Source organism: Tursiops truncatus, chromosome 14 (genome assembly GCF_011762595.2).
Source record: "Tursiops truncatus isolate mTurTru1 chromosome 14, mTurTru1.mat.Y, whole genome shotgun sequence".
In the NCBI taxonomy this organism is placed as follows: domain Eukaryota; kingdom Metazoa; phylum Chordata; class Mammalia; order Artiodactyla; family Delphinidae; genus Tursiops; species Tursiops truncatus.
Window position 1 is genome coordinate 87,769,173 of NC_047047.1, and position 15,643 is coordinate 87,784,815.

At 51.9% G+C, this 15,643-nt stretch overlaps 1 protein-coding gene across 2 annotated transcripts in view; it reads right to left on the reverse strand.

Moving 5' to 3' along the window:
- Positions 1–15,643, reverse strand: part of SNTG2 (syntrophin gamma 2) — a 201,689-nt gene that overhangs the window by 58,675 nt on the left and 127,371 nt on the right. For both annotated transcript variants that reach the window (XM_073791630.1, XM_073791631.1), the window contains exon 9: positions 10,101–10,228. In XM_073791630.1, the coding sequence (XP_073647731.1) occupies positions 10,101–10,228 (128 nt within the window). The remainder of the gene's footprint in view (positions 1–10,100; positions 10,229–15,643) is intronic.

Sequence of the window (15,643 nt, forward strand, 5' to 3'; positions counted from 1 at the left end):
TCTGAATTACTGGGTGAAAATACATGAACTTCCTGAAAGGCTGTAATCTGCACCGGGGAGTCTCTGAGTAACAATTCCTTCCTTGAAAAATGCAGATTCTATCCGCACAGCCCTCCCGTTTCCCCGTGCTCATTAGCCTTTATTTCTACATTCAAATCCATACTTCTAACTACTTAACCCTTGTTGTTTTCATCTAAACGAAGAGCCTGTTAGACCCTGAAAGCAACTGAGTCAACGGATGTTTGTGAAATGGGCAAGTTTGGTGTCAGGCAATGGATTCATTGGTTAATACCTTCTCACTTTTCAACCTTCAGTTTTATTTGCATAATAAATTGATTTTTAACATATTTTCTTATTTATTCCATAGGAAGCGAACTTAAGAACTTATCCAAGAGAAATGGACACGGGGATGAACTTTCTGGGGGTAAATTAGATGTTTGACAAAATGTCTTAAAGGCCTTAAAACGTTTTAACCTTTTCATTCCATAATCTTACCGTACTACCTATTCTAATGAAATGATGGGTAATGTGAATAACGATGTATGCACAACGACATCAGAGCAGTCCCCAAAACATGTTTTAAAAGAAAAATAAGCCCTGGTCTCATTATAAAGGAATACTGGGTACGCGCTATGCACACCGACAGGACAAAAGTCTCATTCAATCCCAATGTCCAGGCACCCATCCACAGTGTTCTCTCTCCAGAGAAAAGTCCAGACAAACACACGTTAAGGTGACAATGTAGCTTTATCTCGTGGTAGAATTTTAACGTATTAACATTTTCCCCACACATTTCTATTTCCCAAATTAGCCAGAAGCAATGTTTTTAGCTGTGAACCCGACGGATATATGCATAAATGTGTGAGTGTATATACTTATGTGTACACGCACACACACGCGCACACCCGTGTCCACACACACGTGCACGTGGCCCCCCTGCCAGCGACCCCTGCTCGTCACATCCGCGCGTGATCTGCGTCCTTCAGAGCTGCATCTCTCCTTCCCAAAGGCCCTTCTAACAACCTGTGTCCTCCAGGTCCGACGGTCCTTCCCACCTTGCACTGTAACACCTCACAGCTTTTGGACATCTAAATTTTTCTTCCAACTTAATTGTTTGCTAGAATATCAACACTTGGGTGACAGAAAGGAGGTTTCTTCCCCTCTGTAGCACGTGGCACTAAATGGTGGTTAAGGAATGTTTCCTGCACCAGCTCCATGGTGGAGATTCAATCTTTCCAAGTTCTTAGGGGACATTTAGAGGGGCTCAGGTGGCCAACACCAGGAGGGTGAGTGATTCTCCAGGCAGCACTGCGGGACCCTGTCTTGGAACCCCGGAACTCGCCGGGTCTCCCACAGTCTGAACTGTAACATCAGGCCACCTCGTGAAAACTGCCAGCACCTCTTCTGTGCAGTAGAACCACACAGACCCTGCCTTCAGGACTCTGCAGAGTTCATTCCTTCAATACCTGGTGCTTTGTTTTAAACACATGTTTGTTTAAGTCTGCTGGAACGGTTCCACGACTCCAGTAACATGACCATATTTTGCACTTTGAGTTTTCATCACTTAGATCTCTCTTCTGAGACAGAAACACTGCATCTCAAGGAGACACTGGAAATGCAAACTCTAACCCGAAGACCCAACACCAGTCTGGCGGCCGGGCTGAGTGCAGTGAAGGAAGAAATCTCCATGCCAGGACATCACTCAGCCAGGACGGTGTTTTACCCCCTTAGACATGACTGGGAGCGTCCTGCATCCTGGACACGCCCACTGGTAACTGCTCCACCAGGAAGCCCTGGGAGTGTCCTGCATCCTGGACACGCCCACTGGTAACTGCCCCACCAGGAAGCCCTGGGAGCGTCCTGCAACCTGGACACGCCCACTGGTAACTGCCCCACCAGGAAGCCCTGGGAGTGTCCTGCATCCTGGACACGCCCACTGGTAACTGCTCCACCAGGAAGCCCTGGGAGTGTCCTGCATCCTGCACAATCCCACTGGTACCTGCCCCACCAGGAAGCCCTGGGAGCGCCCTGCATCCTTGACAATCCCACTGGTAACTGCCCCACCAGGAAGCCCTGGGAGTGTCCTGCATCCTGCACAATCCCACTGGTAACTGCCCCACCAGGAAGCCCTGGGAGCGCCCTGCATCCTTGACAATCCCACTGGTAACTGCCCCACCAGGAAGCCCTGGGAGCATCCTGCATCCTGGACACGCCCACTGGTAACTGCCCCACTAGGAAGCCCTGGGAGCGTCCTGCAACCTGGACACGCCCACTGGTAACTGCCCCACCAGGAAGCCCTGGGAGCGCCCTCCATCCTTGACAATCCCACTGGTAACTGCCCCACCAGGAAGTCCTGGGAGTGTCCTGCATCCTGGACAATCCCACTGGTAACTGCCCCACCAGGAAGCCCTGGGAGCATCCTGCATCCTGCACAATCCCACTGGTAACTGCCCCACCAGGAAGCCCTGGGAGCGCCCTGCATCCTTGACAATCCCACTGGTAACTGCCCCACCAGGAAGCCCTGGGAGCGTCCTGCATCCTGGACACGCCCACTGGTAACTGCCCCACCAGGAAGCCCTGGGAGCGTCCTGCAACCTGGACACGCCCACTGGTAACTGCCCCACCAGGAAGCCCTGGGAGCGCCCTCCATCCTTGACAATCCCACTGGTAACTGCCCCACCAGGAAGTCCTGGGAGTGTCCTGCATCCTGGACAATCCCACTGGTAACTGCCCCACCAGGAAGCCCTGGGAGCATCCTGCATCCTGCACAATCCCACTGGTAACTGCCCCACCAGGAAGCCCTGGGAGTGTCCTGCATCCTGGACACGCCCACTGGTAACTGCTCCACCAGGAAGCCCTGGGAGTGTCCTGCATCCTGGACACGCCCACTGGTAACTGCCCCACCAGGAAGCCCTGGAAGCATCCTGCATCCTGGACACGCCCACTGGTAACTGCCCCACCAGGAAGCCCTGGGAGTGTCCTGCATCCTGGACAATCCCACTGGTACCTGCCCCACCAGGAAGCCCTGGGAGTGTCCTGCATCCTGCACAATCCCACTGGTAACTGCCCCACCAGGAAGCCCTGGGAGCGCCCTGCATCCTTGACAATCCCACTGGTAACTGCCCCACCAGGAAGCCCTGGAAGCATCCTGCATCCTGGACACGCCCACTGGTAACTGCCCCACCAGGAAGCCCTGGGAGCGTCCTGCAACCTGGACACGCCCACTGGTAACTGCCCCACCAGGAAGCCCTGGGAGTGTCCTGCATCCTGCACAATCCCACTGGTACCTGCCCCACCAGGAAGCCCTGGGAGCGCCCTGCATCCTTGACAATCCCACTGGTAACTGCCCCACCAGGAAGCCCTGGGAGTGTCCTGCATCCTGCACAATCCCACTGGTAACTGCCCCACCAGGAAGCCCTGGGAGCGTCCTGCATCCTGCACAATCCCACTGGTAACTGCCCCACCAGGAAGTCCTGGGAGCGTCCTGCATCCTTGACAATCCCACTGGTAACTGCTCCACCAGGAAGCCCTGGGAGCGCCGGTCCTGAGTCTGGGGAAGGAGTCGTGGTTTCGGGGTAAGAACAGAGTGGGGGCCATGAGGAGAAGGGGGCTGACGGCTGTCAGAAGAGGAGGGAAGCAGACTGACTGACAGATGGGGCAAGGCATGGGGTCAAGGGTCAAGAGTCACATGCATGCCCAGGACCACCTGCCAGGTAGAGGCAGGAATGGAAATGCAGACGGAACTGGGTCAGTTTCTGAGAGTGTGACCTCAAAAGTAATTAGAAAGTTGGTCGAATTCATAAAAAGCAGGCTTCCCCTGTACACCCCCAAGCCTGGGGTCAGTACCTAAGGAGCAATGGGACATGTTCCTAGAGACAGCAGCCGGCCTGCTCCCTGTGCCCGGGGTAGTTTGATCCGGTAGAGCGAGGTCCCTGAGGCCCTCTCCTCTCAGCAGCAGGAAACTCTGTCACTTCAGCTCATTTGCTTTGTTGTGACGATAGGGATGCTGGTGAAATGAGGACAGAGACATGTGATCCCTCAGCAGCTGGTGGAGATGGAGGGTCTGAGAGAGGCGACAGCCAACCCTGGAGATGCTCTCAGGAATGCAGGGTGCCCACAGGAGGCCCCTCGTCTATAGCGACGCCATTCTCCCACCTTAAAACGCCCTCCTATTTACTGTCATTTCAAACTTCGAGAGCCTATTACATTTCTATACACAAAGGAAAGGAAAATCAATTTAACGTTCCAAGGGGAAGACTTGTGATGACACCGGCCCTACTCGGATAAGAAGAAAAGGCCCGAACGTCCGAGGGCTGAGGCTCTGTGGCATCTCTCAGTAGCTGGGGCTCTGATCCCCTCACGGTCACCATGGATAATCCTCGGCGCTAAAATAAGAGGTGCTACTTTGAGAAACTGCCATTGGATGCACCGGGAAAGAGAGAGAGAGAAAACATTCTCCGAGGCAGCGAATCCAGCAGAGACAAGGAGCATCTCCCAGGATAAGTCTCGATACCGCACGTGTGGGATGGCGGGCTGGGGACAAGTGTGAGACCCAGTGAAGAGACGCGGGAGCCCTGCCACCTGCACCAAAGACGGCGACTCGGAGCTGCTCTGTGCCGGCTGCACCAGGATGGGCCTGGCTGTGCGGGTCACCCAGCTCGAGTCCTAAGCAGCACAGACCAGGGAAGGTTACAGAACGGTCCTCGGCGGTCAGGTGGGCAGCGCTTCCCACGAGCCGCGGAGGGAGGGGCCCTGAGGCTTCCACGTGTCAGCAGTGGCCCCCCCGGCAGCCCCCGGCCCCAGAGGGCCGGACAGCAACCTAGACGGTCACCACTCCCGCCGGGGACCGTCCAGACCCGCCGTGCCTTCCGGTCGTGGTGAGAAGCCACCGTCCCAGGGCAGCACGTCTACACGGGGGCGACTCACGTGGCCCGTGGTTTGGAGATGATCACAGAGGAGGCAGGCTGGCCTCCGGGGTTAAAGCCGGTGACCAAGGACCAGAAACGCACGGTGAAGTGAAAGGCCCACTTCTCTCCGCCGGCGTCCGGGGGTAGCGTCCTCTGTCCACACCCACAGCGGGACGGCCGCCCCGGCGGGCTCTCCTCCCCAGGCTGCCCTCCGCAGCGGCTGCAGCCCGGCTGGCACCCCAGCCACTGTCCCGTCACGACCCTGTTGCAAGGCCGGGCTTCCCCGCGACTGTGGACACGGCCGACCAGGCAGCTCCTGCCTCGGAGAAGCTGGCCCACCTCGTGCTCCCAGGCCGTCCACACCCCGTGTGCAGGGTGCGGCCAGAGCCTGGACGTTTGCGGGACATTCCTAGAAGGGCATCATTCCCTCTCAGTAAGCACACATGCCCTAACCTTCTCTCCCCACGATGGAAATTTCGGAAAAAATTAAAGACGCAGTGAGTTGAGAAAGACAGCAGCCTTGTTACTGAAAGTGGGGTCCGGCTGCTCGCTGCTCAAAAGCCAATAAAGAGGCCAGGAAAGTGGAAAGGAAAGTTTGCTTTATTTTGGGTGCTGGCAACCTGGGGGCAGGGTGGCCGACTTCCCCCCATTCCCCACTGACAATCAGGGGGCAAGAGCTTTTATAGACGGAGGGAGGGGCTCCCTGCAGAAACAGCACGGTCCGCTCTGATGGTCGCCTTGAAATTGGTGCTGCCGGGCTCTGACCAGCATCATCTTGACTGTCTTAAGTACAGTTAATCTTCGGTTCCAGGGTCAGTGTGTTCCCATTCCCTTGAGGCCAAGGCTCCGAATTGTGGCAGCTTATGTCATGGCTACATCCTGGTCATCGTGGAGTTCACTCCTTCCACCAGACACTGGCGGGGTTTCAGTGTCTACAAGACGGCTCCCAGGATACGGCTCAGAATATGATCTATAGCCCTTGAGGAGGGACTAAAGGTCCTTGACTCTGCTAATGACTAGACTCTTATTATTTTGTCCTGTTTGTTTTCTTTTGCTTCTGCATTTTTCACTTATCTGATTAAACTTATTTTTTGACTAAAGTTTTTCTACAGACAAAAGGCAGGTGGAGGACACAGGGGCTGGGGAAGGACCACAGGGTCGTGCTCCATTCCAGCCTGACACCCGACAGCTCCCAGACCGGCTGTGGGATTCTTCTGCTGAACATAAACAGTCCCGAGCCCGCCCACAGCAGGCGAGGGCTCTCCCCGAACTCCAGGAACAAGACAGAAAAGGGCTCGAAATCCTGCCCGAGCAGACGGAAACACAAAGGATGTCCGGCCACCAAGACCCTCCCTCATCCCACCCTGACGACGGTGCTCCCCCAGGACAGGCCCGGCCCTGCTCCCAGACACCCCACCCTGCATCCTCCTGGATGTAGTCAAACTCAACGATGACCCCAGGGGCCCCCTCTCCGAGCCCCCAGTGCAGAGCAGACCCTGAGCTCCTGACTCTGCTATGGTCCCCCCAGCACGAACCCCGCCCCACAGAAGCCCCTCCTCTTGTGGAGACGCCTACGGCCCTGGGATCCTGTCTCCCCTCCTCTGCTTGACCCCCACTTGGAGGATCTCCCAGCTACAGGAGAGCAGGTTTTGGCGCATGTCTAAGCATGGAGCCGTCCTTTGCAAAGCAGATCAGAGTATTCAGCAGGACGGTTTTGACTTGTAGCATCACCTTTGAAAATGTGCTTCTCTGCAGGATGTCTCCAGTATGGCTGCCGTAAAGCCCGTCTGGTCCCTTCCATGCTCTTTACTCTGAAATAAGGGGACCTCCTCCAAAGCCACATGGGGTATTACTGTCGGTGAAAAGACGTCAGCCACTGTTATTTTCACAAATACGAAAGATGTGGGACAAACAGAACTAAAGCTTTAGTTTCCTTCCGTCCCTTTGGAAAAAGGAACGAGATAAGTGACTCCCTACACTTTTTCAGGCCAACACAGAGCAAGAGCCCTGGGAAGGGCCCATCTGAGCAGAAGCACAGAGAGCAGCGCCTTGCGTGAAGAAGCCGCCGGCGCGGGTGAGCCTGCGACGCGGCAGCGACGGCTCGGATCTGAGTCTCCTCCCCCGTTCAGGCCTATTGCTCAGCCCACAAACAGTCAACAACGGCGGCAACCCCACACCTGGCGGCACACTTCTAAAGGGGTTTAAAGGCTCCCTTAAACCTCGTTATTTTACGCTTTCTCCATAAACCATCTTAGGAAGCGGTGGAGAATTCACATCATGTCCTGCCCGCTTGGCTATCAGGAAGGGGCTCCCTGAGGGCAGGTCACGCGGCCCCAAGAGGCCCAGAGGCAATGCGGGATTAGAGACGGTTCCCTCCAAACCCTGTTCTTTCCTCCACACCATCCGCCTCCCCTCTTCTCGCCCAAGTCCAGAGCCCCAGGCTTTAGATCGTCTGGTCTGAGGCTGCCTCCCTTGTGGCTGGACTGACCGTCTGGCAAGCACACGTTTCTCTTGTTCTTAAGGACAGTCCCGACCCCTCAGCTTCCTAAAATACACACACTAAGCCGGTACCTTGCTCAGCCCAGGTCTGGGACCCTAACCAGACTCGTCATGGGGACGTGAAAGCACAGCCAACCGCAGACCGAGGCTCAGCGCGTCTTCGAAGGACAGATTCCTAAGATGGGTCTGAGCACGCCCTGCACTTAAGCTCAGACCACAGCCTCCAGGGCACAGGCAGCTGCACCCAGTTACTCTGTCAGACACAAAGCTAGGTGTTGCCAGGCGGGATTCTGCAAAAGTAATTCAGACCTGAAATCAGCTGGCTTTAAATTAGGAAGATTATCCAGGTGGCCCGACGTGGTCTCATGCCCTTCACATCTGGGTCTGAAGGTCAGAGACAGGAGGTCAGATTCCATGCACGAGAGGTCATCTGTTGCCGCCTTGTAGGGGAGGGGACATGTGGCCTGGAACTTGGGTGACAGCCAGCACGGAGATGGGGAACCCAGCCTTACAGACTCGAGGGCCTGAGTTCTGCCAACAACCAGCGAGAACCTTGGGCAGCGCCCCGGCTTCAGGCGAGAGCGCAGCCCGGTCACACCCCAGCATCGGCTTGGAGACCCCGGCACACACAGCCCAGCTGACCCGTGGAGACTGTGAGATGACACACTCGCGCTTTTGAAGCTAAATTTGCACTAACTGGTTATGTAGCAACGGAAAATGGAGAGGGTCCTGCTCAGAAAACTCTCGCCCTCTTCACAACCGTTAGTCGCCCCAGGAAGCATGCTTTCCTCCTCGCAGTGTCAGAGAAATGTGCTAACAACCACCTAATAGCCAAAAGCACGAGCTTCTGCTGAGGAATCTGTGATGTCTCGTGGCTACTTCCCAGAGTCTGCAGACGTGGTCTATTTTCCTACGTGAGCACTCGAGGAGCAGCCCTACTTTGTAAGGAGTCGGCTGTCACCCTCACTGGGCATCGTGCTGTTTTTACACCTGTTTTCGTTTCATATCAAGATGCTCTCCCCCAAATTCTCATGGAACCATCTTTTCCTGTCCTGGGCAGTCGATGATTCGACCTTCATTAACAGTGATGTATAACTTACGGAAAAGCTTAGTTCCCACCGTGCCCAAGAACCGCTGACACTAACGTCCACCTGACAGCGAACAGGTGTGAGAGGCCCCCGGCAGAGGACAACCCTGCAGCCCCGGAGGCGACGGGACATGGGAACCGTCATACTCACCACAACTGAGTTTTATCATTTCAATACGTATCTCAATGTTAGAATTAAATAGGTGTCTACTCTTTAGAGAATCTTTTGAAACGTCTTCGGAAAACTAAGGCACCTCAACCATCGTTGGCCAAATTACTGTACTTTCCAAACAAGGAAAACGCAGAGCAGCTGGTGACAAATTTTGGTCCTACAACTGGACGACGACAGAAGCCCCAGGACGCTGACCTCTGACATGCTCATCCCACTTGTTTTCATCCCCTCAGAGGATCTCCTAAAAATCCTTCCCAGGCTATAGTTTAGAGCTTTGGCTTTTAGATTTTAAAAAGCGTTTGGTTTAGAGCTGGCAACTCCTAAACCTGCTCCTTGCACGCCCCAGAGCGAGGGTCCCTCGGGAGAGAGCACAGGAGCTGCAGAAGTAACTCAGGCTGTTTGAGGCCACGTGCTCACCTCCTCTCCTCTTCCCCTCCTCTTCAATGTGCGACCAGGGGGCTACAGGGCAGGGGAGGGGACAGCATCCCCTCTAAACGTGCACGTTAATACTGATGTGAGTCAGACAAACACACTCGATGAAATGCAGAATTTTCGTCATTCATTTTACTTTTTGCATCTTCCTGCCCACATTAAAATCATGAGAGTCAGCAAAGCTAATAAGATATGTTTGTTTCCATAAAACGACATGGAAACCTTTGGTTTGCTCGTAGGATTTGACAGCACTCCCCAGGGCAAAGGAGGGGCGTGTGACCACCCAGGGGCGCCTTCTTCAGATGCTTTGTGTTCACACGAACATGGCCTCCGTGGGCACACGTGTCTCATCAAGAAAGTACTCAATTCCAGGACAACGAGCGCTCTTCCTTTGTTCACACAGTTCTCTCCCCACCTTCTTGAGAATGAAAGGAAACTCACCACCTACCTACTTCTCAGCCTTTCCACAGTGACCGGACAGCACAGTTGGCCACAGATGACACACTGCACTAACTCAGAGGGAAAAATGCTACCTTATTCCACAAAACAGTGAGGGACACACAACCTTTACAGGTGAAACTCTGAAGTTACTTCATTAACCAGGCTCGAAAACTAGTGAGCAGTTATTGAACACGGGTGCTGGTCTAACCTTCTCATTTTATTAATGAAGAAAATGAGGCCCGTGGGGTTTAAATGACTTTTCTGTAATTGTATGCAACGTGGATAAGAGTACAGTCTTATTTCCAATCTAAGTCTGTTAACAGTTCAAACTGAAAATACGATTTTTTCTTCTGATGACTATGTCTCAGAAGAATGAACACAGTCCCCACTAGACAGAAGCCTCCTGACCGCAAATCGGCCCCTGCTCTGACTAGTGTTTTCTTATGATGCTTGACGTTTATTAATATTGTGATTATTTCTGCAAATGCTAAATCCAGCTGGAGACAAGGACACGCACCTCGGCGTTTATCGGCGCTTCCCACCCCAGACGTCGGTCACGCACCTTACTTTTTGTGCTCCAGCTCTGCACCGTGAGACCCGAGCCATGGACAGAGGGAGGGACACGGCGTCCAGCCAGCGCTTCTCATATTTTGGCTCATTAGCGACGGGCGAAGAAGGCGAGGACGGAGCCTGCGCAAAACAGACGAGAATCAACGGCCACAGAATCAGGTGGAGGCACCAAATACAGGGGAGGCCCCGACGGGCCCCGACATCACGCCCCCCAAACCCAAATGAGACACATTTCAGCTGCTGCAAAAGCACGTGATCATTCTCTCAAAGCTCCGGAAAGAAAGAACGGCTCTTCTATTTCGACATAAACGATGTTCTGCCTCTAGTTTTCACACAGCATACTGCTCCAAAGACAGAAAAGTCCCAGGGAAGGGGACGGGGAGAGAAAAGCTGGAAGGAACCTGAGGGACACGACGAAGGCTCTGAGTCCAGGAAGGCTGTGAACGACCACGTCTCCCTGGAAGGTCAAATCAGAGCGAGTTTAATACATAATAATATCGACGACACGCTAACGGGTGCCTAGGTCACAAGACCCTGCCTGTTCATCAGCAGCGAAGTCCCCACTGTCTGTCCAAGGTGAGCAGAGAGGGAGCCCGTGGGGAGGGGTGGCCCGGTCCCTCCTCGGCGGGGCCTGCGGGGAAGAGGAAGAGGCTCGAACGCCTGAATGAAGCCACGCAGACAGCCAGGTCACCAGACAGGACGCCGCACGTGCCCAGTTAGTCACAGGGTCGGATGCTGGCCCGTCTCGCCCCCTCGGAGAAGACAGCCCCGGCACGCGCGGCCGCGCCTCGTGGGACGCCGGCTTCCGTCACTCGGAAGCATCCTCGCGGCAGCCGTGGCTCCCAGCCACAAGGGCAGGTTTTCCCGGCACCTTCTAGCTCAGGCACGGGCGGCCAGAGCAAGGTGTGAGTCCCCGGGGCACTAGTTAGGACGGCAAAGCTGGATCTGCCTGGGAGCGCTGGAAAGGCCCCCAGATCAGGGAGGCCACTTCTGTGCTGTCCCGACAGGGGTCGTCGGGAATATGGGGGAAGGGCCTCGCTAAGGAAAGCAGGGCCTGCAGGGTGGCGATGGTGAGCGCTGGAAACGGGCTCTTGCTGGGACGGCTAAGGCTGCGTGGGACGCGCGGTGCTAGCATGCTGCGGACTCACCTCCACTCTAAGACTCCAGCAAGGCCTGAAACCACTCTTACGGTGAGGATTCCTTCCAGGCCAAACTCCCAACGAGTCTAGTGTCTGACCGTCTCAGGCCACCCCCGGATAAAACATATCGGGGCCTAATCCCGGGACCTGGTACCTTATTTGGACAAGGGGTCCCCGCGTGTGTGATTAAATTTAGGGTACGTACCTGGACTATTTGGGCACCCTCAACGCTGTGGCATCTATCCTTACCAGAGGGATACAGGGGAACCCAGACAGGAGGGAGCAGGGCCTTGCAAAGGCAGAGGCAGAGACGGAAGCCACATGGCCGAACGACCAGGATGCCCGGGGCGGTGCGGGGGCTACCAAGAGCGGGAGTGGGCAGGAAGGACCCTCCTCTGGAGCCTTTGGAAGGAGCAGCCCTGCCAATGCCTGGATTCCGAGCAACCAGAGGCTGGGTTTGGGTTGTCCTCATAACATTCTTTATTTAAATTTATTAATTCCACGGCCAATAGCTCAAAAGCAAAGGTACTGTAACATTAGAAGATTAAACTAGATTCTATGAATGTTCATTTATTGTCATCTTTTTGCATCATGTTCTAGTGTCCGATAGAATATTTGCTTTTGGTGTGCGCGTGGCGCGGCACTGGAGGCCTACAGACTTATTACTTTACTATGGATTTCACACTGGCTTCACTGAGATACCCGTTTGCCTACATGTACTGCTGCTGCGTGTAAGAATTCGCTGTAATTTATTATACGTTGCGGCGTGTCTTCAGTTATCAGTGTTCACTGAGTTTTATCACTGTTATTTGCATTCACAACACTGCATTTAAGGTATCAGAGTTCACCAGGAATAACGTTTCGTGCATTTTCTTTGAATGCGGTTTGCTGCCCTCACTGATTCAAACTTGTAAGCGACAACAGGCATCAATAGTCAGAGTTATGAGAATAATTCTGCAAAACCACCACTTAAAGTGTCATAATGGATTCCGTGCATAATGAGCAGTATTTAAATGAGCACAAGGATATGGTTATTAAATAAAATCATTTTAAATTGGCTTTTCAAAATGTAGGATAAAAAGCGATTCCCCACTAAGGAAAACAATTTTTTCCTTTATAAAATCAGGTTGCATTTCATAACCTATAGGGCACATTTTAGCAACAGACTATAACTTTTTAAAGGAAGCTTTTTGTTCCCTCTGCTTTGGAAAGCTTCTACCTCAGGGGCCACTGACAAGCCCAGAGTTTCATGTCAGATTTGACCGGTGTTTCCTCTGGAAAAATACTTTGTATAATCCTGAGAACCTTGAGGCTGAAGGAGGACACCAGGTCTCCGTGGACCAGTGGGGGTTTCTGTGATGCTCACATGGCTTCCTTGATGGTGGGTTCAGGGGATGCCTGGGAAAGGAGGAGGAGCCTGGCTGGGGTCCCCTCCAAGCTTGCTCCATCCCTGGACTCCTGCCATGGGCTGCAGGACAGTAGCTGCCTGCCCTCTGTAGCTGCAAGCCCTGGGGTCTGGGGGAAAACAGACTGCGGGCCCCAGCACTGCGGGAGCCCGGAGCTCTCGCGCCTGATGGGACACCAGGAAAGTTGTGCCCGGACAGACCTTCCAGAACCTGTGGTCAAGGCTGGGGCCGCTCAAGGTCTGGGCAGGCTTCCCCTGTGTGTGCAAGTCCGCGTCTGAGGGGAGCTCGTCACCCGCAGGAAGCAGATCATGATTCTAATTTCAGCCCGAAATGGTACATCAGCTTTAGAGCTCACAGAGATCACGAGGCGTGGTCCCCCCAGCTGAACCGAAACGCCGTGGGTTGTACCCGTCAGCTCTCCTGATCGTGCGGCCCAGCCCAGGGAACTCAGGTCTTACGACACCATCTACTGCTACCCACCACCCAAGACATCGATTTTAGAGGAGGAGGGACAAGTCGTGTTTCCTTCCATTTGACACCAGTCAAAGGCGTCAGAGGAGTGAGGAAAAGAAGGCCGTCCTGGTTCTAAAACATTTATATGTGACCCATCAACCCACAGGACCGTTTGCTCTAGGACATCGTAGTTTCTTTGAGCTGGAGATTCTGAGTTGAGATGGCTCAGTGGAGGTTCTACCTCGTGGGGCAGCATCTCACCTGATTTTGGGGATCCCTAGCGTGACGGGACGCTCCCCGTGGAACTCACTGCCTGCAGAGGGCTACGCACCACAGAGGATTCTGAAGGAGTGACAGCCAAGGATGCTGCATTACAGCCACGATCACGCTTTCCTTGACGTCACGAATACGAGTGGCAAACTAGCGAGGGCGGACCTTCTTGTTCTCAAATGCTCTACCTGTGCATCTTCCACTCCTCCCCTGTCTCATTTCTTGGGCGCTGGGATACGTCTTCAAGTCATCTTTTTCAGGAAAAATGTTCAACGTTCAATACTTGATGTTTAACTGGGAAATTTGAAGCCAACTTTTTAGGTATTGCCACATCTCTACTTTGAATGGTTGAGGACTTTCCACTTTATTCTTCTATTTTTAACTGAACTATACTGAGGCGTCAATTATGTATAACGACATGTACTGATTTAGGTGCACAGTTTGATGAGTTTTGACAAATGTATCCACCTCACGCAACCAAGCCCTAAATTAGAATACAGAATAATTCCACCCCAGCCACCAAGAAAAGTTCCCTGCGCCTCCTGCACAAGGCAGCCACTGGTCTGACTTCCGTCACTATAGATTACTCTGAGTCTTCTAGGGCTTCTATGCCTAGAATCATACAGGACGTACTTGTGGGTGAGGCTTCCTTCTCTCGGCAGGAGGCTGTGAGAGGATCCTCATCACTGCGTATTCCAGCAGATTATTCATTTTCATCACTGAGTCGTAGTCTACTGTCTGCATCTGCCAGCATGTCTTTATCCATTCACCTGTTGAAGGAGATCTGAATCATTCCCAGTTTAAGAACAATCTAAATAAAAGTGCTGTGTTATCAGTTAAATTTGGGTGCCAAGCTTGCATTCCTCGGATAAACCTCATTTGCTCATGACACATTATTCTTCCTTTGACTTGTTCATATATTTGAAGATTTTTGCATCTACATTTATGAGGGTCATTGGTCTGTAATATTCTTTACACATAACGCCTTTAAAAGATTCTCGTAAAATTATTCTGGCCTCGTAGAGTTAGCTGGGATGCAGCAAATCTTCTGTTTCCTGAAAGTGTCTGTGAAATGGACATGTTCTTTGACAGGATTCACCAATTACAGAATACTTGAGTTTTCTATAAGCCTTTGCTGCCCTGAACAGTCTTCCATGGCCTTGCACGTGACCCACCTTGATGAATGTTCCATGTTCACTTGAAAGGAACGTTGATTCTACAGACTTTGGACACAGTATGCTGTGAGCCAGTTAGTTGACTCAGAAGGTCGGTTACATCCTCTATCTCCTTACTGATGTTTTGCCTACTTGTCCCATCAACTTCTGAGCAAAGAGTATTAAAATCTCCAAGTATGACTGTGAGTTTGTCTGTTTCTGCCATTTCTGCCAGGTTTGGTTCTTATATTCGGAAGCTCTGTTACTAAGTGCAAACTCCATCCAGGATTATTACATTTTCCTGATGAATTGGTCTTTTAATCGTAATGCAACATTCTTCTTTGTACACTCATTGCCTTAAAGACTACTTTGTCAGATATTAATATAGCCACAATTATTCGGTTTCTGTTTATAAAATATATGTTCTCCACTCTTTTAATCACCACCTATTTGCATCTTTACGTTTAAATTATAATTTCAGTAGAAAGCATAGAGTTGGGCCTTTCTTTTTATCAAATCCAGTCTGACAACTTGTACCTTTTAATTGGAACATTTAGTCCGTTTACATTTATTATAACTCTTATGTCACTAGGTTTAATTATTATTTAATTCCTATTTCTTATTTGTTCCTCTTGATTTTTCTGCTCTATTGAACATACTATTTTTAAGGGGTTGATCAATTGTTTTCATTATTCTCTTTTATCTTCTCATTAGTTGTAGGAATCATAATACATGTTCTTAATTTATCAATGCTTATTTATTATATTGTATCACTGCAAAATTCCCATCTGACACATCACTGTTCCTACACCTCATGTCACAAATATAAGAACTTTACAGCAGAATAATTCAATTTACCTGACCCCACCCTTTGTGCTATTTTTGCTACATCTTTTACTTCAACATACATTATCAACTCCATTTTACTGTCTTATCATTTTGTCCTCTGAAGTATTTATATTTAAAGGAAATTATGATAAGGAAAATAGATATTTTATACACACACCCACTTATTTACCATTTATGCTGCTCTTTACTTCTTCCTGTATGTGTAAGTCTCCATCTGGTGTCTTGTCCTTTCAGCCTGAAGAGCATCTTTTAGTATCTCGGGTA